Source organism: Pongo pygmaeus, chromosome 22 (genome assembly GCF_028885625.2).
Source record: "Pongo pygmaeus isolate AG05252 chromosome 22, NHGRI_mPonPyg2-v2.0_pri, whole genome shotgun sequence".
NCBI classification, from domain to species: domain Eukaryota; kingdom Metazoa; phylum Chordata; class Mammalia; order Primates; family Hominidae; genus Pongo; species Pongo pygmaeus.
In genome coordinates, this window is record NC_072395.2 from 56653212 (window position 1) to 56679160 (window position 25949).

A 25949-nucleotide genomic window follows, 5' to 3' on the forward strand; every position below is an offset into this window, starting at 1 on the left:
AGACAGGAGACAGGGAAATACTGGGTAGAAGAGGGCAGTTCCCTGGGAAAGCACCCGCCCTCAAGCCTGGAAACCCACGGCCCTAAATGGGAACAGGCATTCCTGTTTTTGCACCCAAAAGTTGCCTTTTGGTCTGCCATGTCCCCCTGTCCTGTACCCATATAAACCCCAAATCCCTGTCTCCATGAGGAGACAAACAGAAGAGCAGAAGGACAGCAGATTGGTGGGGCAGAGAGAAGGAGTGTCTGAACACCAAGAGGAGTTCAGCTTGGGGACAGTCAGAGAGGAGATCAGCTGCTGGACGGCCAAACTCCAAGAGAAGATCATCTTTCCACTCCATCCCCTCTGCAGCTCCCCATCCATCCCACTGAGAGCCACCTCCACCACTCAATAAAACCCCTGCATTCATCCTTCAAGTCTGTGTGCGACTTGGTTCTTCCTGGATGCTGGATGAGGACCTGGGTACCAAGAGGGCACTGGCTGGTTAAGACTTAAGCCGTCTGCAGATGGCAAGGCTAAAGAGTGCACTGTAACACACGTCTGCCTGGGCTTCGGGAGTCGCAGACACCCACCCCTGGATGCTGCTGTGGGGCTGGAGCCCAGGGGCACTCATCCCTGCTCCTGCACCAGCCCATCTCTGTGCTCCCCTCCTGTAAGGGGTTTGAACATGCATGGTGGCTCAACAGACAAGTCACACCCTTGTTGCACATCCTACAAGAGGGGTCAGGGAACTCTCCCATTTCAGTGTCATGGGCCATGGTCACTGATATTTGGCTTAGAATAAATTTCTTTCAATATTTTACAGATTTTGACTCTTTTTGTTGACATTTTCCAAGGTTCACCGTCCTTTGAGGGCACACTGTGTTGCCACCATAACTCAGCTGGTCATGCCTCAAATGCTCTGTGGAAGACCAGCTTGGTGTCAGTTCTCTCAGGTCCCCTCTTTTCTTTCTTAGTGAATGACTTTCTGGACACCATCCCCGGGACCCCATCCACTTGCCTCCCCAGGTGGAACCCAGCTCTGGGTCTCTCCAGCCACCTGTTCCCTAGTGGAGCCTCCGTGGCCACCATCCAGCTGAGGGCCACCCCTCCAGGGCTCTCTCCCTGGAAAGGCTGACCTAGGGGTACAGGCTGGGGTGGCAGCCCACCCAATCGAAGCGAGGCATCCCATTCGTCTCCTGGACTGGGCATCTTTTCAGTAGACTCGTAGTGTCTAGAAGGTCTTTACTATCTGAGTCATCAAGGAAAAAGCTTTGCTCTTGGACTGATAATTAGTGGCAACTGACATGTGCTCATAAAAACACCAAATTAGCTCATCTGCATACACAGTGCCTTTCACCCTTGGGTGGTCTCAGAAGCACCTGCAGAGCTAAAAAGGAGCTCAGCGCCAGGCTCAGTGAGGTAGGACAGGGCTGGGCCTAGGTGTGTGTATCCAGTTCCCTGGGTGACTCTAAAATGACCAGTGTGAGAACCACAGGCACTGGCCATCTGTACAACAGCTGGGAATGGGCAACCAGATCTTTGAAAAGCCCAAGAAACCACAGGCAAAAATGTACTCACCACAATGACATTTTTAGAGTTTTGATCAGGGCCCTCTGTCGAGAAGGAGGGTCCTGGAGCCCATGGGCCTGGAGGATGGTCAGCTCTCTTCCATGCCTCCCCTGCTCTTTCCTCTTAGTGCTTGGGACCAAAGGTGTGATAGGATGGGGGGGTGGGGGCTGGGGATGGGGAGGGGACCATGGATGATGGATCAAAGTGGGGAAGGACGAAATCCATTGCAGAGAGAGAGAGAGATTCATCAGGAGCTCCTAAGAGCCAAGGGTGAGAGACTCACAGAGTAGGATGAGCAAAGGGTAGTAATGGCAGTTGTTGGTGCTGCCTTTGTAGGTTCCTGGGGCTCTCACCCAGCACTGCTTGTCACCAACTCTGTAACCTCTGACTTCTCCTTAGTTTGTTAACTTCACAATCTATAAGTTTGGGAAAGGACAAGAGACTTTATTTCTTACAAAGGGTTACAGCCTTTAAGGTGGTGAGACAGGAGAGTTCCCTGGAGCCGTTTGATGGACTTGTGATAGGGGTGTGGCTTGCTTACCTGGCACCACGCTGTAACTCCTTGTGGGAGGGGAAGCACTCAGGCGAGTGGGTGCGAGGGCCAGGACAAGCGAAGGCCAGGACAAGTGGGTCCTGGGCCAGGACTCCAGCCTCATGGTAGCATCTAGGGGTGTGTTACAATTAATTCTCTTTATTTTATTTTATTATTTTTTTGAGACGGAGTCTCTCACTGTCACCTGGGCTGGAGGACAATGGCGCGATCTTGGCTCACTGCAACCTCCGCCTCCTGGGTTCATGCAATTCTCCTGCCTCAGCCTCCCAAGTAGCTGGGATTACAGGTGCACATCACCACACCCAGCTAAATTTTTGTATTTTTAGTAGAGATGGGGTTTCACTATGTTGGCCAGACTGGTCTTGAACTCCTGACCTCGCGATCTGCTCGCCTCAGCCTCCCAAAGTGCTGAGATTATAGGTGTGAGCCACCGCGCCCGGCCAATGTTAGCTATTATTAAAGGACAATTATGACTAATTATGAAGTACTTTCTTTTAAAAACCTAGATCTCTAAGTAATGTCTTCCTCCCTCAGTCCTCAGCACCCGCTGAGGGCTACAGAGCCCTAGATGCGCTGTGTTAGGTCACCAAGACTTTAGTCTGGTGATACTGACCCCAGGGCCCCAAATCACCATGTCTGCAAGTCTGGAACCCAAAGGCCTCCGTTCCCCGGGGTGGTGCAGGGAAGCCGCAGGGAGTGCATCAGCTGTGGAGAGTGTAGGGGTGGGAAGTGAAGGCTGTGGGGTCCCCTAGGGGGTTAGGTTCGTCCTCGAAGGCAGGCCCTCCACAGGAAGACAGGGTTGGGGTGGGATCAGACACATGGCCCAGGCCCGGGCACCTGTGGATGGACGGCCGGGCATGTGGCCAGGGGCTGGGGGCCTCTGCAGGCCGCGCCACCGCAGTGGGTACTCAGGGTCCGCAAGGGTCTGGGGCGCCCCCAGAGAAGCCCGCCGCCCCAGGCCGGTGCGGGGGAGACTGGGTCCCACCGGCCCCGTGTCTGTCAGCTCCCGTGCGGCCCCTGGGAAGGGACGCGGATCGGATGCGGGCTCCGGACCCTGCAGGCAGTTGAGAGCGCGGTTCCCTTGGGGATCCGGGGTCGGGGGTCACTTTCGCGCCTCGGCACTATTTCCACGCCCGCGCGCACTCTCGTGGCTCTCCGCGTTGCGAGAGTGTCGCGCCCGGAGGTCAGGGGCGTGGAGCCCGGGCCCCCGAGTCTGCCCTGCGTGCGGCGGGGCGCGGGGCGCGGGGCGCGGGGCGCGGGGCGCGGGGCGCAGGGCTGAGGCGGAGCACGTGTGTTGAATGAATGAATGAACGAACGAACGGCGCTCCAGAGCCCTCTCCAGGCGGAATGAAAGTGCAAACCCAGCGTTTCGGGCGACAGAGTGGCGGGGGCCACCTGGCGCGGCAGCGCGGCCAGGGTCCGGTTTCGCTTCCTCCCAGCCCGGGGGCGGGGCCTGCGTGGCTGTCCCCGCCCCGGCCCGCCCCCAGCCCGCCCCCGGCGCCGCGCGGAACTCGCGGGTTCGGAGCCGCCCGCTGAGGTCAGAAGGAGGCGTCTGCGCTGATCGGGGCCGCCGCGCGCCAGAGCCGGAGTCGCAGCCGAGGGGAGCCGGTGCCGGAGCCCGAGCCCGAGCCGAGCCGGAGCCCGAGCCCGATCGAGCGGCGGAGAGCGTGCCCCCGCCTCGGCCCCGCGCCGCCGCGGCCAGGCCCGGCATGGAGGAGGAGTGCCGGGTGCTCTCCATACAGAGCCACGTCATCCGCGGCTACGTGGGCAACCGGGCGGCCACGTTCCCGCTGCAGGTACGCATCCGCCCGCAGCCCGGGCTTACGTAACCCGAGCCCGTGACCTTGGCGGGGCTGCCCGAGACGAGCCTCAGTTCCCCCAGGGAGGCTCGGGAGCTGCGGGCAGAGCCTGGCGCGGGCGCCCTGGAGGCGGGCGCGGGATGAGCCGCCCGCTCTGCTTGGCTTGCGGGGGCGGAAGCGAAGGGCTGAGCGCTCTGGGGGCCCCTGCGGGTGGGACGGGTCCGGCGTCGGGGTGCGCGGGTAGGAGAGAGCCCTGTGCGCCAGCTGTGGCGCAGCCGCTCGTCCTCGCCCCTTCCCGCCGACCAGGCCAACTGCCGCGGGGGCGGGGGGGCGGTGCGGCTCCCGGAGGCGAGGAAATGCCGCAGAGCCCCGAGGAGTCCCGGAGCAGTCACGCGAGCCGGGACCTTGCCCCACTGGAACGCAGAGGCGGCCGTGGAGCTCGAGGCGCTCGCGCGCTCACCTACTGGGCCCCTGTGGGTCGGGAAGTCAGGCAGAAGGAGGAAGACGCCGAGTGAGGTCACGGTGCCCACGAGGGTGGATCCACTCGGCCTGATCACGCCAGGAGGTGGCCGAAGGGAAGAGGGTGGGGCAGGGGGTGCCCTGCACCCTCTAGCAGAGCGGTATCCCTGCAGGTGTTTGCTCTGACGAGGAAAAGCCCCAGAGAGCAGTTCGGGACTGTGCGGATTGGCTTTAGGGAGCCACCTTTTAAAACGCGTTAGCCCACGGCTTCCTGGTTGCAGCTAAGTGGCCCGTGGAGGGGTAGGAGAGGCCTGGCTGCAGTGGCGTGGGTGTCACGCAGGGCCGAGGCAGAACCAGGACGACGGGCACTTCCTGGCTTTGTCGAGTCAGCAGGAGGGCTGGGGGTGCCCTGCCGGGTGGTGCTGTCCTATGCTGCCCACCTGTGGCCTGGTCACTGGGGATGGGAGCAGATGTGCCCGGTCCCTGTGCTGGGCCCCACGGGATGTAAAGAAGGGTCACCTGGGCACGGCGGGGCCTGCGGTGCGGGCTGGCCTGGGAGGAAGACAGGAAGAGGGGAGCAGAGCTTCAGTGGAATTTGAGGGCTGACCTAGGCGTGCCCCCAAGAGGACCAAGCTGAGCAGAGTTGAGCGTGGAAAGGCAGGGGGTTTGAGTCCGAAGTAAGTGGAGGTCCCGCTGGGAAGGATGCGGTGCTTCACAGGTGGTCTCACTTGAGACCCTGTTCCATCCAGCTGCGGGCAGACCCTGCCTGGGACAGTCAGGGTGCACCGGTTCTGTGGCCCCGGCTCTTAAGCACTGCTCTGGACCACTCCTAGCTTGAGGGGGTTGGGGGAGGTCACCACAGGCTGGCGGATTGCTTGGGCAGAGTCAGAGGTAGGATTGGGCTTGGGAAGAAAGGTGCAGGGTCCCTGAAGCAGGGGCAGCCAAGGAGTGTGGAACGAGCGGGCTCTGAGGACAGCGGCCACTCTCTTGGCAGAAGTGTGCAGGTCCTGCTGCGTCTGTCCCGTCCCTCTTCCCGTCCACCTCCTACTTCATTGGGCAAACTGTTTCCTTCTTTGGCTCACTCGGGATCCCCCAGCAATGTCCCTTGTTCTCGAACTCCCAGTGACTCAAGGGAGGGGTGTCCTCTGATTGCTCACCTCAGGTGGAGCCTCGAAAGGATGGTGCTGCTGTTCCTACCTGGGGTCTCCCCAGTGCCCAGCATCTTTACCTGTGTGCTCCACAGGGTTCCATGCAGGCATTTTGCTCCCATACCCCGACGTCCAAGCCTGGCTGGACAAGGAGAAGCAATGTGATGACCGAGGGGCTGAGATGGCCGGTGATCCAGCGAGCCTGGACCAGCCTTAGTGGGCACAGGAGGGACTGGGGGACAGAGCCTGGAAGTGGCCTTGGGGCTGGTGTTTGCCGCTTCTAGCTGCAGTTCCAAGGGGACGTGTCCCCAAAGTCTAGAGCTGCTCTTGCAAGAGTTTGTTCTTGATTTTGATCATCACCATATGGCTTAGGATTCCAAAGCCTTGTTCACATGGCTGAATGTGGGGAAAGAAAACTTAGAAACTGGCAGAACATAGCCTCTGGGTGGGCCCCAGAGATTTGCCTCAAGGCTACTTGGAATGAGACTGGAGAATGCCTCAGGGGTGTGGCATGTAGCAGGGCGGCTAGAGAGGCTCCTTATGGGGACTGACCCAGGTGTCAGGGGGTCCCACCTCAAAGCAGGTGTCTCCTCATCTGAGGGACCTGGCCCTGGTTTCTGAGCCTTCCGGAGCCTCACCTGCAAACTAGGCACAATACCTGTTTGCAAGATAGCACCAGGGCTCCTTGTGCCCTTCATGCCAGTCTCAGGGTACACCTATTGCCAGGGAGCTCCCACTGACTCCTTGTGAGTGTAGCACAGATTTGTTGCGACTGGACCATCTGCATGTCTGGGCTTCAGAGCTGTTCTCCCCAGCTGCTTTCTGCCAGGTCCTCTCAGAGGCAGCCACCCTCCCTGGGCAGAGCAAAACCTTGAGCTGTGTTTGGATTTTGTTTCTGGGCCTAAGCCCAAGGTACATTTTAGTGGTGGGGAACTAAAGGAGGGAACATGTTGGCATGACCAGTGCTGGCAGGAGGTGCTGTGTGTCAGGCAGCATGATTGGGGTTTGCAGATTGAACGCGGAGGGCAAGGGCAGGCTTGAGGTTTGGGGGTTCATAGAGGAGAGGAGCTGGGGGGCTGCCCAAGTCAAGCACAGACCTGCCCAGGACAGGCCATAGGATGCGCCCCGGGGTGGGGCACTTCCCTGCTGCTCTGGCTTGGATTCTAGACAGGAAGGAGTGGAGGGAACGAGTGGCTGCGGCCGTCTGCCCTTCCACGTTGCTAGGACGGTTTCCTCTTGGGTGTAGGAAACCTCAGGTTCTTCCAGGTCTGGGAGGTTTGGCTCTTTGGAGCCCCGGGTGTGTATGTGTGGAAAGCCTTCCCGGCTATCAGTTCAGCAGCTCACGTGTTTCTGTAGGCCTCACTGTGTGGGGGAGATCCTGGGGCCCTCAGGGCATCCTCCCAACCCCTTTTGCTCTATTGCTTCCGTAACCCTAAGGTACACAGCTGTAGGGTTATGTACGAGTTTGCCGGATTGAAAATACCCTATGCAGCCTTAGGGTCATGTAGGAGTCTGCCCGGACTGCCATAAAAGTACCACAAACCAGGTGGCTCGTTGTCGCAGAAATTCACCTCTCATAGTCTGGGAGCCAGAAGTCTGAGACCAGGGTGTGGGCAGGGCCATGCTCCCTCCATACAAGGGTCCTTCCCGGCCTCTTCCAGCTCTCGGTGGCCCCAGGCTTCTGGGGCTAACGGCCGAATCACTCCAGTCTCTGTCTCTGTCCTCACGTGGCCTCCGCCTGTGTGTTCTCTTAAAAGCACACTTGACATGGGATTCAGGCCCACCCGGATAATCTGGCGTGATCTCATCTTGGAGTCTTACATCTGCAAAGATACTTTTTCTTTCTTTGTTTTTTGGAGACGGAGTCTTGCTCTGTTGCCCAGGCAGGAGCGCAGTGGCGTGATCTCGGCTCACTGCAAGCTCTGCCTCCCGGGTTCACGCCATTCTCCTGCCTCAGCCTCCCGAGTAGCTGGGACTACAGGCACCTGTCACTATGCCCGGCTGATTTTTTTGTATTTTTAGTAGAGACGGGGTTTCACCGTGTTAGCCAGGATGGTCTCGATCTCCTGACCTCGTGATCCGCCCACCTCAGCCTCCCAGAGTACTGGGATTACAGGCATGGGGCCACCATGCCTGGCCTTCTTTTTCTTTCTTTCTTTTTTTTTTGAGACGAGGGTCTCACTCTGTCGCTCAGGCTGAAGTACAGTGGAGTGATCTAGGCTCACTGCAACCTCCCCCTTCCAGGTACAAGCAATTCTCCTGCCTCAGCCTCCTGAGTAGCTGGGATTACAAGTGTGCACCACCACACCTGACTAATTTTTCTGTATTTCTGTTTAGTAGAGATGGGGTTTCACTCTGTTGGCCAGGGTGGTCTTGAGCTCCTGACCTCAGGTGATCCGCCCGCCTTGGCCTCCCAAAGTGCTGGGATTACAGGCGTGAGCCACCGTGCCTGGCCCAAAGATCCTTTTTCCAAATAGAGTCCCCTTCACAGGTTTCAGTTAAACATATCCTTTGAGGGTCCAGCATTCAATCTGGAAGGAGCCTTCAGAGAAATTTGAAAGTGGCATAAACCAAGGGGTGAATTAAAGGCCCAGAAGTTGATGATGTCAAGCCGTCCTTTTTGGAAGTGAGGGGAGCAGCACAGCTGTGAGTCTCCAAACTGGGCTGTGCAGAGATCGTCCCAAGCACGTCTAAGGCCAGTAGCTGCCCTGTGGGGAGAGGCAAGCCTGTCCTGTCACTGTGCGTCCTGTCCAGGTGGAGAGGTAGTGGGCTCCCGCTGGCTGGGTGACATCCGTGTCCTTCGTCTGTCAGCCTCTGGAGCAGCCGAGGCCGGGTGCCAGGCACTGCCGCCTCGGACACATGTGACCTCCGTGCTGCAGGACCACAGTGCAGGTGTGCTCTCATAGGGCCGCTCCTAGGGAGGAGGTCGTAGACATCAGACATTAAATGATTGAATTCCATGGCTTTGAGAATCTAAATTGGGGCCTTAGCTCAAGACCCATTTAAATACCACATTGCAGAGACCAGAAGGCAAGACCATGGGACTCCCTGCAGCCCCCACCAGAAGACCCTGTGAGGTGGCTGGCTCCGTTTGGGGCCTGCAGGCAGCCTCATTCTTTCATTCTCCTGGTCCGTCGGTGTGGAGCAGACCTGAGACAGCTGAGGGGGCTTGGCAGAGGTTGTATTTCTCTGTCCAGGGGCCTCAATGCCATGCTCGTTAGGCAGGTGGACTGTGGCTCAAACACCCCACAGGAAGAGGCAGGGGGCTCCCTGCCCTGGAACCCTGGATGTCAGCACCTGCTCTGACTCCTGCCTGCTGAGTGACGTTGGCAAAAGTAGCTGTGGCAGAGGCCGAGGGTCCCACCTGCTTACTGGGCCCCGCTTCTCTGGACAGGAGCAGAAGCTGCAGAGCTTTGGGACCTCAGCACTTTAGCAGCACGTGGACACGAGCAGCGAGTCACCCCGGGCTCCCAGAGATGCACGACAGGGTCCCAAGGGGGTTGCTTGAGGGCCCTCAAGTCAGGAGCTGATTTCTATCCTCGAATATTTAAGCATCCCCAAGCCCAGGTGCGGCAGCTCACACCTATAATCCCAGTACTTTAGGAGACCGAGGTGGGTGGATCACTTGAGCCTGGGAGTTTGAGACCACCCTGGGCAACATAGCAAGACTCCAGCTCTGCAAGAAAAAAAAAAAAAAGCTGGCTATGTGACTCACATCTGTAGTCCCACCTACTTGGGAAGCTGAAGTGGGAGGATCACCTGATCCCAGGAGGTGGAGGATGCAGTGACCTGTGATGGTGCCACCGCATTCCAGCCTGGGTGACAGAGTGAGACCCTGTCTCAAAAACAAAAAAAAAAAAGTAAAAAATAAACATGTATGGAAATACAATGTATTTTTAACCAGAAAGTTGACAGAGAATACCGATGCACTAGGTAGACCCTGTTTCAAAAAAAAAAAATCCCCTGCTCTGCAAGGTGTCCTCTTCTTCATAGATGTGGCATCGCTGGAGGGTTCTCTTGGGGAAATGGTTAAAACACCTGGTGTTGGCTGGGCGCAGTGGCTCACGCCTGTAATCCCAGCACTTTGGGAGGCTAAGGCAGGCGGATCACAAGGTCAGGAGATCGAGACCAGTCTGGCTAACACGGTGAAACCCCGTCTCTACTAAAATTACAAAAATTTAGCCGGGTGTGGTGATGGGCAACTGTAGTCCCAGCTGCTTGGGAGGCTGAGGCAGGAGAATGGTGTGAACGCGGGAGGTGGAGCTTGCAGTGAGCCGAGATAGCGCCACTGCACTCCAGCATGGGGGACAGAGCAAGACTCCATCTCAAAACAAAACAAAACACCTGGTGTTTTGAAAAATCTTTACATTTTTTCTTAGAATTCCTAGGATAGAAAGAGCCTTCTTTGTCTTCAGAACTGCACTGTTAAGATCCTGGAAGAATACCACCCTGCCTTTTAAAAGACATCATTTTTGCCTTAACATTTTTCAAGGTGACATGCGTTTGCAAACAGTACAAAAAAGCCAGCGCTGGGCCAGGCACGGTGGCTCACGCCTATAATCCCAGCACTTCGGGAGGCTGAGGTGGGTGGATCACCTGAGGTCAGGAGTTCCAGACCAGCCTGGCCAACATGGTGAAACTCCATCTCTACTAAAAATACAAAAAATTAGCCGGGCGTGGTGGCACACTACTGTAATCCCAGCTACTCAGGAGGGTGAGGAAGGAGACTGCTTAAACCCAGGAGGTGGAGGTTGCAGTGAGCCAAGATTGCACCACTGCACTCCAGCCCCCGCGACAGAGCAAGACTCAGCCTCAAAACAAAAAAAAAAAAAAGAAAAGAAAAGAAAAGGAAAAAGAGCCAGTGATGAAAAGTGTGCCTCCTTCTTTGAGTGGCCTGCACTAACTTCCCTAGAGGTGATGCTGATGCTGCATGTTGGAGACGCTTCTGAGTGTCCTCAGAACACTCCCACGTGCTCTCCAGGCCACGCTGGGCAGCTGGCTTTCCTCCCGTCTAGTTGGGATTCTCTCTCTCTCTCTGGCCTCTGCCAGTCCCTGGATCTGAGCCAGAATGTGTCCCAATCCAGGAAACAGGTGTTGTTTCTGGTATTTCTTCTTTTTCTTTCATCTTTCTCCAAGAAGGAATAAAATTGGCTAGTTTTTTGCTTTTCTGACTCCCTTAGTTTGGGACTGAGGTTTCTGTTATTATTGTTTGGCTGTCATGGAGAAAAACAAGAACTTATCAGTCCCGTTTTCCTTTTTTTATTTTTATTTTTTATTTTTATTTTTTGAGACGGGGTCTCACTCTGTCGCCAGGCTGGAGTGCAGTGGCGTGATCTCGGCTCACTGCAAGCTCCTCCTCCCGGGTTCACGCCATTCTCCTGCCTCAGCCTCCCAAGTAGTAGCTGGGACTACAGACGCCCGCCACCACACCAGGCTAATTTTTTTGTATTTTTAGTAGAGATGGGGTTTCACCATGTTAGCCAGGATGGTCTCGATCTCCTGACCTCGGGATCTGCCCGCCTTGGCCTCCCAAAGTGCTGGGATTACAGGCGTGAGCCACCGCGCCTGGTCGATTTTTGTATTTTGGTAGAGACGGGGTTTCACTATGTTGGCAAGGCTGGTCTTGAACTCCTGACCTCAGGCAATCCACCCACCTCAGCCTCCCAAAGTGTTGGGATTACAGGCGTGAGCCACTGCACCCAGCCTATTGGTCCCATTTTCTGATCTATTTTTCCTTCTTGCCTCTGGCTCTAGCCCACATCGGTGCGTGTGTGTGTGTCTGTGGGTGTGCATGTGTATACATAGCATGCGTGTGTGCATGGTGTGTGTGTGGGGGGTGTACTTGTGTGTACATGGTGTGTGTATGTGGGTGTGCTTGTGTGTACATGGTGTGTGTGTATGTGGGTGTGCTTGTGTGTACATGGTGTGTGTATGTGGGTGTGCTTGTGTGTACATGGTGTGTATGTGGGTGTGCTTGTGTGTATATGGTGTGTGTATGTGGGTGTGCATGTGTGTACATGGTGTGTGTGTGCATGGTGTGTGTATGTGGGTGTGCTTGTGTGTACATGGTGTGTGTGTATGTGGGTGTGTGTGTACATGGTTTGTGTATGTGGGTGTGTGTACATGGTGTGTATGTATGTGGGTGTGCTTGTGTGTACATGGTGTGTGTGTGTGGGTGTGCTTGTGTGTACATGGTGTGTGTGTGTATGTGGGTGTGTGTACATGGTGTGTGTGTATGTGGGTGTGTGTGTACATGGTGTGTGTATGTGGGTGTGCTTGTGTGTACATGGTGTGTGTGTGGGTGTGTGTGTATATGGTGTGTGTGTATGTGGGTGTGCTTGTGTGTACATGGTGTGTGTGTGGGTGTGCTTGTGTGTACATGGTGTGTGTATGTGGGTGTGCATGTGTGTACATGGTGTGTGTGTGTGCATGGTGTGTGTATGTGGGTGTGCTTATGTGTATGTGTGTGTGTGTATGTGGGTGTGTGTGTACATGGTGTGTGTGTATGTGGGTATGTGTGTGCATGGTGTGTGTATGTGTGTGTGTGTGTACGTGTGTGTGTACGTGGGTGTGTGTGTACACGGTGTGTATGTGGGTGTGCTTGTGTGTACATGGTGTGTGTGTACATGGTGTGTGTGTGTATGTGGGTGTGCTTGTGTGTACATGGTGTGTATGTGTACATGGTGTGTGTGTATGTGGGAGTGTGTGTACATGGTGTGTGTGTATGTGGGTGTGCTTGTGTGTACATGGTGTGTGTATGTGGGTATGTGTGTACATGGTGTGTGTATGTGGGTGTGCTTGTGTGTACATGGTGTGTGTGTACATGGTGTTTGTATGTGGGTGTGCTTGTGTGTAGATGGTGTGTGTGTGTACAGGGTGTGTGTGTATGTGGGTGTGTGTACATGGTGTGTGTGTATGTGGGTGTGCTTGTGTGTACATGGTGTGTGTACAGGGTGTGTGTGTGCATGGTGTGTGTGTCTGTGTGTGTGTGTGCATGGTGTGTGTGTGTATGTGGATGTGTGTACATGGTGTGTGTGTATGTGGGTGTGTGTGTACATGGTGTGTGTATGTGGGTGTGTGTGTATGTGGGTGTGTGTGTATATGGTGTGTGTGTACATGGTGTGTGTGTACATGGTGTGTGTGTGTATGTGGGTGTGTGTGTACGTGTGTATGTACATGGTGTGTGTGTATGTGGGTGTGTGTGTACATGGTGTGTGTGTGCATGTGGGATGCATGTGTGTATGGGGCGTGTGTGCATGTGTGTATGGGGCATGTGTGCATGGGGCGTGTGTGCACGTGGGATGCTTGTGTGTATGTGTGTATGGGGCGTGTGTGCATGTGTGTATGAGGCATGTGTGCATGGCGTGTATGCATATGTCTGGGCATGCATGTATGTGTCATGGGCAAGCATGTGTGTGTGTGTGTGGTGTGTTGCTCTGCAGGCCCCAGTGTTGGCCGGTCCCCCCGTCTTTCCTGTAAGTGACTTCCCTCCTAGGAGGCTTGGTGTGACTGGCATTCTCTGGAAAGGGAGGGGCGGATCTGCAGAACGGGCAGCTTCGGGGACACAGGGGCTGCTGATTGGCATTGTGGCTTGTTGGCCTTGGTGTCTGCGGGTGCACACCCACACAGAGCTTTTGAAATGGAATCATGCGCGCCCAGTTCACAGAGCGAGTGACGCTGAGGAATAAGAACAGAGGAAACTTCTCAAGAAGAAAGGATAAAAGGAGTTGTCAGAGATGGGCTGAGCGAAAAACCGTGCGATCGGCCAAGGAGGGGCCGGCAGCGCCTCCCTTCCTGCGCACAGAGCAGCCGCCCTGTGCCCGTCTATTCCCCAGCTCTGCATGGGGCCTCTGTTTTAAAGGGTTCTGTGGCCAAGACAAGCCTGCCAGCCCCTGTCCCTGTCCTTGGCCACTCCTCCGGCAGCTTTCCCCATTCCTGAAGCAGGTGCCTAGCCCTGCTCAGCCTCTTGTCCCATCTCCTTACCTGTGACAGTCACCAAGCCTCTGGGAATGTGGTCACCCTAGGACAGCTAAAGGAGGAAGCTGTGCAGTGCACACAGGTTTGGCTGACCCCAAGGGCCAGTTGCTGTGCGTGGGAGCGAGTTCCAAGGGGTGGGAGGGAGCCAGCACGAGGTGGAGCTCTGCCGGCCGGGGCACAGAGAGGAACAGCATCCGGGAGGAGGGTGCAGTGGGTGTGAGGCCCCGTGGAGCAGATTCTGGAGCTAGAATAAGGTGGCATTTTTGCTGCACGCTGTGGGGGTGGACGGGGCCCGAGGTCACACCAGGGAGCCCATTTGGGTCAGGAATGCTGCTTTGGCAATCCCTGGACTCAGCCCCCAGCTGTCTGGCCATCTGGGCACTTCTGAGCCAGCCATGACCTCTGCCTTCCCTTAGCACTTTGCAGTGAGCCCAGCACCTGGCAGCTCCTGACCAACTAGTGCACAGTCCCTCTGCGGCACCGTGAGCCTGGAAGTAGGGGGCTGGGTGTCCGTGTGCTCTGAGCAGGGCTGGGGGCCCAGGCGGTGTGGGCTCTGGATCTGTGAAGGCTGAGGCAGGGGTAGGTCAGGGATGAGGGGAGACTGCTCTGGGGGGCTTGGGGCCATTTCCACCAGAAGTTTCCCTGGGAGTTTGTAGGACAGAGGACATGGTTGACGTGGATCATAGGGCTGACCAGTGACAGACGGTGGGAGGGACACCGGGTGCTTGGGCCCCAGGTTGATCAGGGTGAAGCAGTCGCATGATCTCTCCCGTCGTCTTTCCTCATTCTGGTTTCCTAAAGTGGTCAGAGGTCTCTTTGCAAAATAAGCTACAGGAAGGGTTCTGCTGGGTGGGTGGCTTCAGCTTCTGTGCAGCGCTCACCCTGCTCTCCCCTGGAACGCCTGGAACTGGGGTGGTCAGGCTGGGGTGGAGGAGCTATGCCGGAATGTTCCAGAGCTTCCCCCACTCCTGCCCTTCTGAGTCACTCTCCCTCCCCGGAGGAGGAGGATCAGCTGAGCTGCCGCGCTCACATAGTGTCTCGCTGTGTCTCGCTGTCTGCCTCACTGTGAGCAGAGTGGGATGCTGCCGATAAGGCGCGCACGTGGGCCCTGGGAGGAGCCCGAGGCAGCCACTCCCGCACGTGGGCAGGAGGAGGGTTGCTCACACCACTGGCCGAGGGAGGAGGACTGCGGGCTGCGCCTGGCAGAGGATGAGCTTGTGTCGCGGGCGGCAGGGAGAAGGGAGTCAGAGAGGCCTCGGCCTTGGATCTGCCACCACTGCTCCTGCGGTCCAGCTGGATGACTGGTCCAGCCAGATGACTAATGAGGTTGAAAGCCCTTCCGCTGTGGCCCCCGCAGGAAGTTCCCAGGAGGAAGCTGGAACCGTTTCTAAGCCATCCCACTGGCCTGGACTCTGCTGGGATTATTTTGACCCCCCAGGGCAGTGTAGCCATCTGACTGGCTTTCTCTCTGGGCAGGAGACAGGGCGCACGCCTGCAGGTGGGGGAGCCCCAATACGTCGCACGGATGAGTGGTGCAAAGCCCAGCCCCCCCATCCCGCACCCCCACCCCCCATCCCCCCGGCTCTTCCCGCCCTGGCTCCCCTGTGTGCTGGGTACTTGTTCCGTTTACGGAGCTACACCTTGCAGTAGAGGCTGAGCAGGAGCTTGTCCTTCAGACTTTTCATCGGAGACAGCCAGGCTGTTCTGTGGCAGCAGTGGGTTTGCCAGAGGCCAGGGGCTTTGGCCAGGGCCGGCAGGGAGCCCCAATCCTGAAGAACCCTCGTTCTTCGCGTGCTGTCGCGGAGGCTACATAGGCACGGTTGCAGCAGGGTCTTGGAGGCTGCAAGAAGGACGGTCTGAGTTGAGAGAGGGGAGTTGGCCAGGCACAGGGGTTTCAGAGCTTTCCAGGGTTCAGAAGGTGCCCAGGGTTCTGCAGCCCAGTGAGGAGTTCACAGAGTGATGGGTGACCCAGCAGCCAGGGACATCAGCTGTGGGAGTGGGACGCTCCGGGAGTCTGAGCTGCATCCTGTGGGCGCAGCAGACCCTCAAGGGCTGGGTTTAGAGGGGTACATCTGGAGGTGCGGGTGGGGAATGCACATTGAGGGGAGCTAGGAGCAGAACGGTAGCACAGGCCAAGCACGATGGCTCACGCCTTGGAATTGCAGCACTTTGGGAGGATGAGGTGGGAGGATTGCTTGAGCCCAGGAGTTCAGGACCAGCCTGGGCAATATAGGCAATATTTCTTCACAAAAAATAAAACATAAAAAATTAGCCAGGCATGGTGACACATGCCTGTAGTCCCAGCTACTCGGGAGGCTAAGGCAGGAGAATCAATTGAGCCCAGGAGGGAGAGGTTGCAGCGAGCTGAGATTGTGCCACTGGACTCCAGCCTGGGCAACAGCGTGAGATCCTGTCTCAAAAAAAGAAAACAAAAAAACAAAAAACAGTAGCACGGCGGCCTAATAAGACCATCCCAAGAAGGGGGATGAGGTGATAGTCCACAGGCCTCAGTGGACCGTCACGGCAGGTATGGGCATCAGAGAGTCTTGCTTATATCTCGTTGATTGATTGATTGATTTGGTTTGATTTGAATTTTTTTTGAGACAGAGTCTCTCTCTGTCACCCAGGCTGGAGTGCAGTGGCGCAGTCTTGGCTTACTGCAACCTCCGCCTCCCAGGTTCAAGTGATTCTCCTGCCTTAGCCTCCTGAGTAGCTAGGACTACAGGCACGAGCCACCACACCTGGCTAATTTTTGTATTTTTAGTAGAGACGGGGTTTTGCCATGTTGTCCAGGCTGGTCTCGAACTCCTGACCTCAGGTGATCCTCCCGCCTCAGCCTCCCAAAGTGCTGGGATTATAGGCGTGAGCCACTGTGCCCAGCCCTCATATCTGATTGAGAGTATGTACTGCCAAGCTCCATGGTGTGAATACTTCCGCTATAGCTGAATGTAAACTACCAACCTGAGCAGGAAAGAGCTGCGCAGCAGCCTCTGTCATGTAGCGTTCTTCCCTCCAGACACAATAGACACAAATAGCTGAGTAGACAACAGATAGGGTAAAATGCTAGTAAACTAGGAAGTGGTGAGGCTAGAATATATATTATGTTTACTTTTAATATAATTTATGTAGTCTGGGTGCAGTGGCTCATACCTGTAGTCCCAGCACTTTGGGAGGCTAAGGGAGGAGAATTGATTGAACTTAGGAGTTCAGGACCAGCCTGGACAACATAGTGAGACTCTGTCTCAACAAAAAAATATAAAAATTAGCCAGGTGTGGCAGCACGCACCTGTAGTCCTAGCTACTCAGGAGGCTGAAGAGGGTGGATCCCTTGATCCCAGGAGTTCAAGGCTGTAGTGAGCTATGATTGTGCCACCGCACTGCGGCCTGGGTGATAGAGTGAGACCCTGTCTCAAAAAATAATAATATAACTTACATAATTGTAAGTTTTATGACTCAGTTTTTTTTTTTTTTAATAGAGATGGAATCTTGCTGTGTTGCTCAGTCTCGTCTTGAACTCCTGGGCTTAAGTGATCAATCCTCCAGCCTCAGCCTCCCAAAGTGCTGCGATCACAGGTGTGAGCCACTGTGCCTGGCCATATGACTCAGTTTTTAATAATGACTCTATGTAAAACTGACCTGCACTATTGCATCTGGCAATTGTGTGGCCCAATCCATCTTCAAAGCCAGCAACAGTCGTTGAGTCCTTCTTTAACTTCCAATCTCTGATTTTTCCTTCTGCCTATCAGCCTGAGAAAACTCTGCTTTTGAAGGGCTCATGTCATTCAATTAAACTGTCCTGGATAAGAAGATCCTCATGGGAGAGAGATCTCATCACACTGACAGGTTTCACCCACACTCAGGGGGTTGCCCGAGGGTGAGCGGGGTCCCTGAAGGTCATTCTTAGAATTCTGCCACGGAAGAGCCCCATAGGCCATTATAGGGACAGGGTTTACTGTAAAACAAGGTGATTCGCATACACAGACCAGCAATGCTGTTCCTAAAGGGGCCCAAGCTGATCCCATCAGTCAGCAGGGCTGCTCACAGGGCACCTGGCCTGTCCTTGATGAAGGCGGTTCCTGTGAAGGCTGTGAAGGAGCTGGAACTGGGGCCCATGCTCCGGGCGGGAGGTGAGCGTTGTGGAGAGCCCAGCAGCCCGCTGGGCTGAACCATGGGCCAAGAACCAGTCTGTCCTTGGCTCCCTTGGGGATGGGGAAAGATGAGGTGTATCAGGCAGGGTCCAGTCCAGAAACAGAAACCGGAGCAACGATTGTAGAGGCCGTCCTTCAGCCAGGTATTGAGAGAGTAGAGAAGGCAAAAAGGGAACACAGGTGTCGTGGAGGAGACCCCTGCCAGCATCGGCTCCACACAGCTGACCCTGGGATAAGAGAATTGCTGGACTCTTTAGAACCTGGAGCTGGGAAGGCAGGTATCTGCCAGCTGGCGGGTGCTGGGAGTCTGTGGGGGCATGTGATGAGGAATTCTGCTGGTGGAGGGAAAGCCACAAAGCGGATTCCGCTGCTGCTATGGGAAGGGACGGTCACTACTGCTGCCCCTGCAGGGAGAAGAGCCCCGGGGGAAGAAGAGCGCTGCTGGCAGAAGCCCATTCTCTTCGCAGGCTTCAGTTTCACATTTTTGGTACCTCTGGCGGTGCCTGGGAGGGAGCCACTGCTGTACAGAGATGCCAATTCCAGAGGCATGGTCCGGCACAGAGCAGTGGCTTCCAGCTGAAGGACACGTGTAAGAGCAGGAGACGTCTTTCTCTGGGGTCCCAGCCTTCCGTCTTGGACCTTGGCACCCCACCCCCCGTGCATCGTCGTCTTCTGAGTCTGGCTTTGTCTGGCACATGAAGTTGGATGGGTAGACTCTGGAAGCATCCAGACCAGCTTGCGATGCTGATGAATAAGCTGATTTTGATGGGGTGTGTGAAATGGAGATGCCAGCCCAGGGGCTCAGCTTGCTCGTGCTCTCATTTAAAAGCAGAAAATAGCGACTTCATTCTCGGATACGTTTGCCAGCCCCAAAGGATTAATTATCTACACACCCAGAAGCAGTGGAGCAGAATATTTTGGCAGGATTTTCAGGATTTGTGTCATCGTTGCTTAATATCTGTTTCTTCACAGTCGGTTAGAATTTTAAAGGATTTGAAATACCGCAAGCTATCTGTGTATAGAGGCTGTGGATTCGGGCTGGTACATTTGCAAAGTGCCCATTTTATTTTTTGTTTTTATTTTTATGTTTTTTGAGACAGAGTCTCACTCTGTCACCCAGGCTAGAGTGCAGTGGTGCCATCACGGCTCACTGCAGCCTCCATCTCCTGGGCTCAGTGATCCTCCCACCTCAGCCTCCCAAGTAGCTGGGACTATAGGCATGTGCCACCACGCCCGGCTAATTTCTGTATTTTTTGTAGAGACAGGGTTTTTGCCATCTTGCCCAGACTGGTCTTGAACTCCTGGCTTCAAGCTGTACTCCTACCTCGGCCTCCTAAAGTGCTGGGATTACAGGCATGAGCCACTGCACCTGGCCGCAAAGTGCTAACTTTAACTTGTTAGATTAGTAAGACTGCTAACGTGTTTCATTAGTTTAGTGATAATACCGGCTTCAAAGAAAGACCTTGGCAAATACAAATCCTAAGCAGATAGCTCAACTCATCATCACAAAGCAAACCCCACGCAGTGAAGAAACAAATTTGGGAAGCCCCGGAAGCCCCTCCCCATCCCCACCCCCCTTCTCCACCCACCCCCCCCCCCCCACCCCCTGCGCTGGAAACAGCCGCTGTCCTAGTGCTGACACCAGAGGTGGCACTGCCTGGCTTTGAACGTGAAGGTGGAACTCAAGGGTGGTTGGCTGTTCAGATGCAGCAGGAAGAGAGGGTTTGGGGCATTGCTGGTGCGCAGGAGAGGGTGGGGATGGCCCCCCAAACTAGCGGAGGCCGGGCTTGGCCCTTGGAGATACAGGAAGGAGGCCCCCGCTCCGTGGATTCCGTCCTCCCTCTCCATCTGTCTCGAACCCTCACCATCTCCCTCCCTCTCTGTCCTCATGCGCCCACTCCCTGTCTCTCACTCAGGCTTTTGAGGCACGTGTGCTGCCCGCGGGGCCCTTGGCCTGGCTTCCTCCAAGGGGTGGGGTAGATGCCCACATTTTCACGGCAGAGACAGCCTCCCAGCCTCTGTTCAGTGTCTGGACAGACGGGTATTGCCTTCGTTTTATCGTTTATTAGTCTTATTGAGTGCTTTCGCTGGGTGCGATTTCTGGAATGATGCGTGAAGTGCTTCCCCATGGAGGTCCTGTGGGCTGGGCGATGCCCTCCCGGGCTGGTTGCTCCCCAGAGAGGGAAGCTCAGCTCCAGACACGCGAGGCCATGCCTGTGCACAGGTCATGTGTGACTCGGGGAGAGCCTCCTGCTCTGACGTGTCAGCCCTCCAGCCTGCACCTGGGGGCCCCGTGCCAGCCGGGACTCATTTACTCCCCTCTTCTGAGTCACCACCTGCTGGGGTTCGTGGGACCCCAGACCTGGCTCTCTTATGCCTACCTGTTCCTTCTCTGTCTTGCAGGTTTTGGGATTTGAGGTTGACGCAGTGAACTCTGTCCAGTTTTCAAACCACACAGGTAAGGCATTGGCTCCAGCAGCCGGCACAGAGCAGACTGTGGGTGTGAGGGACGGGGCGGAGTGTGGGTGTGAGGGACAGGGCGGAGTGTGGGTGTGAGGGACAGGGCGGAGTGTGGGTGTGAGGGACAGGGCGGAGTGTGGGTGTGAGGGACAGGGCGGAGTGTGGGTGTGAGGGACAGGGCGGAGTGTGGGTGTGAGGGACAGGGCGGAGTGTGGGTGTGAGGGACGGGGCAGAGTGTGGGTGTGAGGGACGGGGCGGAGTGGGTGTGAGGCACGCGACAGAGTGTGGGTGTGAGGGACGGGGCGGAGTGTGGGTGTGAGGCACGGGGCGGAGTGTGGGTGTGAGGGACGGGGCGGAGTGTGGGTGTGAGGCACGGGGCGGAGTGTGGGTGTGAGGCACGGGGCGGAGTGTGGGTGTGAGGCACGGGGCTTTCATATGGGTGTGAGGCACGGGGCTTTCATGTGGACGGGGACCTGGAGTCCCGGGCGTCGCTCAGGCAGAGCCTGCATAGCATATCAGGGTGTAGGCCTGGGTGGCCTCACCTCTGAGAGGGGGTGTGTTGACTCAGCTTGGCTGCTTTGAGGCTGTGTGACCCAGTGCAGGTGGCAGAACCTCTCAGTGCTTCAGTTTCCTTATCTGTAAGACAGGAGGGCAATCCTAACACCTGCTGTGAGGTTGCCAGAGTTGATTACGTCAGTTGCATCAAGTGCTTGGACCAACGCCTGGCTCAGAGCACAGCCGTGTGACTTCTGCTGTCGGCCTACCTCCTGGAGCTGAGGAGGATCCCCCATGGGGTGGTCGTGCTGGGGGACGTGTAGGTGGTTCTGGGTTTTCTCTGTTAACAGCAGTGCTGCAGGGGCCTGTGTGTGCATCTGTCTCCGTGCCCTGGGACGCTGAGGACTTTGCTGGCTCAGGGGACTGAGGGTGGCTGGCCTCAGAAGCCCCTCACAGGCCATGCTTTCCATGCCCCCAGCCCCATGGCCTGGAGGTGGAGGTGCGTGGAGTTCTCCCTCCTCTCTGTGGTCCCTATACTGCTTCTTCGGCAGAACAAAGCTGTTCTGTTCTTTGAAACCCCACCTTGCTTCCCCTGAAATTTCTCTGAACCCAGGCGGAACCTTGGGAGCACAGAACGTCCCAGAAACAGCCTGGCAGAGCATCAATGGGATATGTGGGCGGGGGGGGGGCCTGGCCCCTACTCTTGGGAGTGGGAAGGACTGCTGTGGTTTCTCTTGAGGCAGGCATGACACGTGCTAAGTGAGAGGAAAGAGTTGCTCGGCCGGTGCAGACGGACAGACTCCAGCTCTTGGCGGTGCAGATGGACAGGCTCCAGTTCTCGCTGAAACCCTTTCCTGCCTTTGCTTGCTGGGCGCACTGGGTGCTGTGAGATTTGGAGATGTCCCCGAAGACTCAGGCCCCCCAGGAGCCTCCCTGAACCCACATGTCCTTCCTGGCTGCTCTCACCGCCCTCCTTTAGGATTTGTTTTTCAGTGAGTGAGCTGGCTGGCTTGGACACTAAAGCAGGGTGTTGAGTGTGTTTCTGGGGACCGTGTTGTGTTCCATCAGTGCTGGTTCAACATCTGCACCGACCCGGCTGCCCTTGCATGGATTCCAGGATGCGGGGAGAGCCCCGGACTTTGGCAATGCCTTTCGGGCTTGGTGGAAGCTTCTCAGTGGGTGGTGGGCTGGCTGACCCGAGGGCCCAGAGACAGAAAAGCGGTCTTTGGCCTGCCCTCAGGGGGCTGGGATGAGGACAGGACCCCAGGCGCTTGGGAGCCTCCACAGTTACAGAGCCAGACAGACAGCCTGGGGGCGTCCCTTCCCATGGGGTCCAGCCTGTGGTTCCTGGGAGCCCCCACTCCAGCCTCCTCCAGATACCATGGGAGGCCTGCTGGTTTAGGATCCCTTAGCCAGCTCCGTCTATGGCTGTGGGCTGGCTCCCAGCACCCTGTACCCACACTCGGGGTCAGCTGTCTGTGCAGCCTGATCAGGAGGCCCCCGGGTAGCTTCCGTAAGGCCGTTTCTGTGGCTCAGGGGCAACTCCCTAGGGCAGTGAGGGCAGGCACCACTCTCCCCTGCACCGGGGCCCTTCTGCCTGCTCCCCTTCCCTCGCCCCTGCCACACTGTGCTGCTGGGGAGTGAGGCTGGTGCATCGTGTACCTGCCCTGGGTGCCACAGGAGCTGGTGGTCAGGACGGGGGACTCGGCCTCCTCCGTGCAGCCCCTCAGCCCCTCTGGGCTCCCGTGCCGCCCACTGTGAGTGCAGTGCCCACGATGACACTGTCTGTTCCACAGACCTTGACAGAGCTGGAGGCGCTTTTTGTTTTTTGAGTTTTTTTGTTGTTGTTTTTCCTTTTTGTTCCCCCCACCCACTGTCTAGGGGCTAGAGGTGCTTATTTTTCACCAAACTCACCTCCAGGAAGCATTTTACTGGGCCTGATTATGCACAAAGAAAGACGTCTGCATGCGCCACGGGCCTCCTGCATTGTAGGGGCTGTTCTGCTCCAGGCACCCTTGCTCCGGGGCTGCTCTCCCCAGGCTGTCTGGGGGGCCACGTTGTCATGTTCCTCCTGCTGCGTGTCCCATCGTGCGTGCCCAGGACCAGCTCATGCCCTGTGTGACCGGCCACACGAGTTCAGCCACAAGCAGCCCTGCGGACAGTCGGGCCGTTTCCACTTTTTGGCTGTTGGGGTCATGCTGCCATGAACGTTTGTCTCAGTTCTCCAGTGCGCACCTAGGAGTCGAAGGTGGGGTTGCACAGGCTGCGCCTCATTTGGCAGGGAGCTGGGATGATGCTGCCAGGGAGCTCATAAGCGACTCTGCCCAGGGTTTTCCTTTTCCTTTTTCTGTTTTTTTTTGTGAGACAAGGTCTCTGTCATTCAGGCCGGAGTGCAGTCCTGCGGTCATGACTCACTGCAGCCTTGACTTCCTGAGCTCAAGAGATCCTCCCACCTCACCCTGTTAGGTGGCTGGGTCTACAGGTGTGCACCACCACACCCAGCTAATTTTGCTATTTTTCATAGAGACGGAGTCTCACTATGTTGCCCAGGGTGGTCTTGAACTCCTTGGGCTCAAGCGATCCTATCCCCTTAGCCTCCCAAAGTGCTGGGATTACAGGTGTGAGACTCCACGCTCAGTCTTTTCTTTTTTCTTTTTTAGAGACAAGGTCGGTCTCTGTCGCCCAGGCTGGCGTGCAGTGGCACAACCAGCTCACCGCAGCCTTGACCTCCTGGGCTGAAGCGATCTTTCTGCCTCCGCCTCCCAAGTGGCTGGGACTACAGGTGTGCGCCACCACGCCCACCTCCTGCCCAGGGTTGTTACTGGGATGGTCACGTGGGCAGCTTCTGCCTGGGATGGGCCACAAAGCCAGACTCCCGGCGGGGACACGGATGTTCCACACAAGCCGCGTTGTTGGTTCCCTGACGCCCGTCAGGCTGGGGGGTGGGAAAGCCAAGCCCCCAAGTGCCTGCAGAGCCCACCTGGCACAGGCCTTGCCGCCTCAGGGCTGCTGCTCGCACTTCTGCCCCTTCCCCTGGCTAGGCCCCCGTTCCTTGAGGCCGCACCACACCCCCATTCATTTTTCCACACCCTGAGCTGTGCCTCCCAAGCCAAGGGCAGCCAGGCTTGGCAGAGCCTCCGCCTTGCGGCCAGTATGCCCAGTGGCCCCTTTGAGAGGATTTGTTGGAGCTCTCTGTCTGAGCTTCCTGGACTGAGGGCATTGGGAAGGAGCCTGCGGAGCTGGAGGTCAGCGGGTGGACGGGTCGTGCTGTCCTGGCTTCTGGAGTGTGGAGGCAGAGGGGGTGGGACAGGTGCCCTGCTGCTGGGCTTGGTGGTCCCTGCTGCAGGGAAGGGGCAGCTGGTGTGAACACGAGGAGCTGCAGGGCTGGAGAAGGCCAGGGCCAGAAGCCTGCCAACGGACACCAGCGAGGGGCCAGACCCGGGCCAGGAGGCTGCCGATGGACACCAGTGAGGGACCAGGCCAGGGCCAGAGCCTGCCGACAGACACCAGCGAGGGGCCAGGCCAGGGCCAGGAGGCTGCCGACGGACACCAGCGAGGGGCCAGGCCGGCTGGGGTCTGACAGGAGCGCCAGGCTCCTTGGGCTGCCCGAGGAACCGCTTGTTTGCCTCTGTTTTTTCATCTATAAATGGAATGAGTTGGACACAAGATCCAAACGCCCTTCCCTGTTTGAGAAGGTTCTTGTGGGCTCTGGGCCCATCCCACATCCCACAGTGGGCAGGAGGCCACCAAGAGCTGCAAGACCATGCCCCCTGTTTTGATAGGAAGCTGGGCCTCACAGGGGCCTGGGGCCTGTGTCTGAGACCCGGCCAAGTGCTGGACGTCTCCCCTTCCTCATGGCTGTTATGGCTGAATTACGTCCCCCCAAATTCTCATGTTGCAGCCTTAACCCCAGCACATCAGAGTGGGACTCAGAGCGGGACTCAGAGCGGGACTCAGAGCGGGACTCAGAGGGGGACTCAGAGCGGGACTCAGAGGGGGACTCAGCGGGACTCAGAGCGGGACTCAGGGCGGGACTCAGAGCGGGACTCAGAGCGGGACTCAGCGGGACTGAGTTTGGAGATGGAGCCCCTACAGAGGTCATCAGGTTAAAAGAGGCCATCAGGGTTCTGGGTGGACCCTGATCCAAGCTGATTGGTGTCCTTGTAAGAAGACGAGATGAGGACACAGACACACACAGAGGGACAGCCCCGTGAGGAAACGGGGAGTCAATGCCGTCTGCAAGCCCAGGGGAGAGGCCTCAGGACCCCAGTGCCCAGGACAGAAGGAGAATTGGAGCCGCCTGGCTGCAGTCCTTCCCGATGGCGCCCTGTATTAGTCCATTCTCACACTGCCAATTGTTGGGAAAGGGCTTGTGGAGTGCCTGTATAAACTGGCCATGAAAATATGGGACAATAAGTTGTGGAAAGCCACAAGAGGCCTCTGAGGAGGAAAGCCTCCTAATTGTCATCATGTTCCCATGCTCAGAGCGAGACCCGCTCTCTTATCTGTAAACACTGTGTTCAAGGAGAAACACTCCTTTGATGCACTGGAATGTGGACAGACACACGGGCTCCTAGTTAAGCCCGCTCCCACCAGCTCCTCTCCGATAAGTTAAAGATATGCTGTTTGAGCACAAAGGAGATTCATTTAAACCGCTATTGCTATAGGTTACGCCTATGACGTACTGCCTCCCTTTCACTGTTTGGCCGTGAACATCTGCTTCTTAGATCTAAGTGACTGTACTCAATAAATAGCGTGGAGACCAGAGCTCGGCGCCTTTTGCAGCTTCCATTTTGCAGCTGGCCCCCTGGCTCCCACCTTTATGAACTCTTTTCTTTCTTTTTTTTTTTTTTTTGGAGACGGAGTCTTGCTCTGTTGCCTAGGCTGGAGTGCAGTGGCGCGATCTCTGTTCACTGCAAGCTCCGCCCCCTGGGTTCATGCCATTTTCCTGCCTCAGCCTCCCAAGTAGCTGGGACTACAGGCACCCGTCACCACGCCCGGCTAATTTTTTTGCATTTTTAGTAGGGACGGGGTTTCACAGTGTTCGCCAGGTTGGTCTCAATCTCCTGACCTCACACACCACGCCCAACTAATTTTTGTATTTTTTAGTAGAGATGATGTTTTACCACATTGGCCAGGCTGGTCTCAAACTCCCGACCTCAGGTGATCCACCTGCCTCAGCCTCCCAAAGTGCTGGGATTACAGGCGTGAGCCACTGCACCCGGCCCCACCTTTATGAACTCTTAACCTGTCTCTTCTCATTCCTTTGTCACCACCAGACTTTGGGTACCCCATGGGTGGTGTTGAGGCTGGTCCCCAACACTAATGAAGACATACCTGAGACTGGATCATTTATAAA

General features: G+C 56.5%; 1 protein-coding gene and 1 pseudogene across 2 annotated transcripts in view; both read left to right on the forward strand.

Annotated features, from left to right (window-relative positions):
- Positions 1-3603: 3603 nt before the first annotated feature.
- The window catches only part of PDXK (pyridoxal kinase), a 45146-nt gene continuing 22800 nt past the window's right edge, over positions 3604-25949 (forward strand). Inside the window, exons 1-3 of one of the 2 annotated variants that reach the window (XR_008496503.2) lie at positions 11326-16014; positions 16964-17060; positions 20039-20093. Coding sequence is in view for 1 of the 2 variants with exons in the window: in XM_054468926.2 (XP_054324901.2) it covers positions 3814-3900; positions 20039-20093 (142 nt within the window). In the remaining variant the exon portion in view is untranslated. Of the gene's footprint in view, positions 3901-11325; positions 16015-16963; positions 17061-20038; positions 20094-25949 lie in introns of those variants that run through there. The other variant, XM_054468926.2, reaches the window with a different exon arrangement.
- On the forward strand, positions 20498-25420 carry LOC129022647 (uncharacterized; annotated as a pseudogene).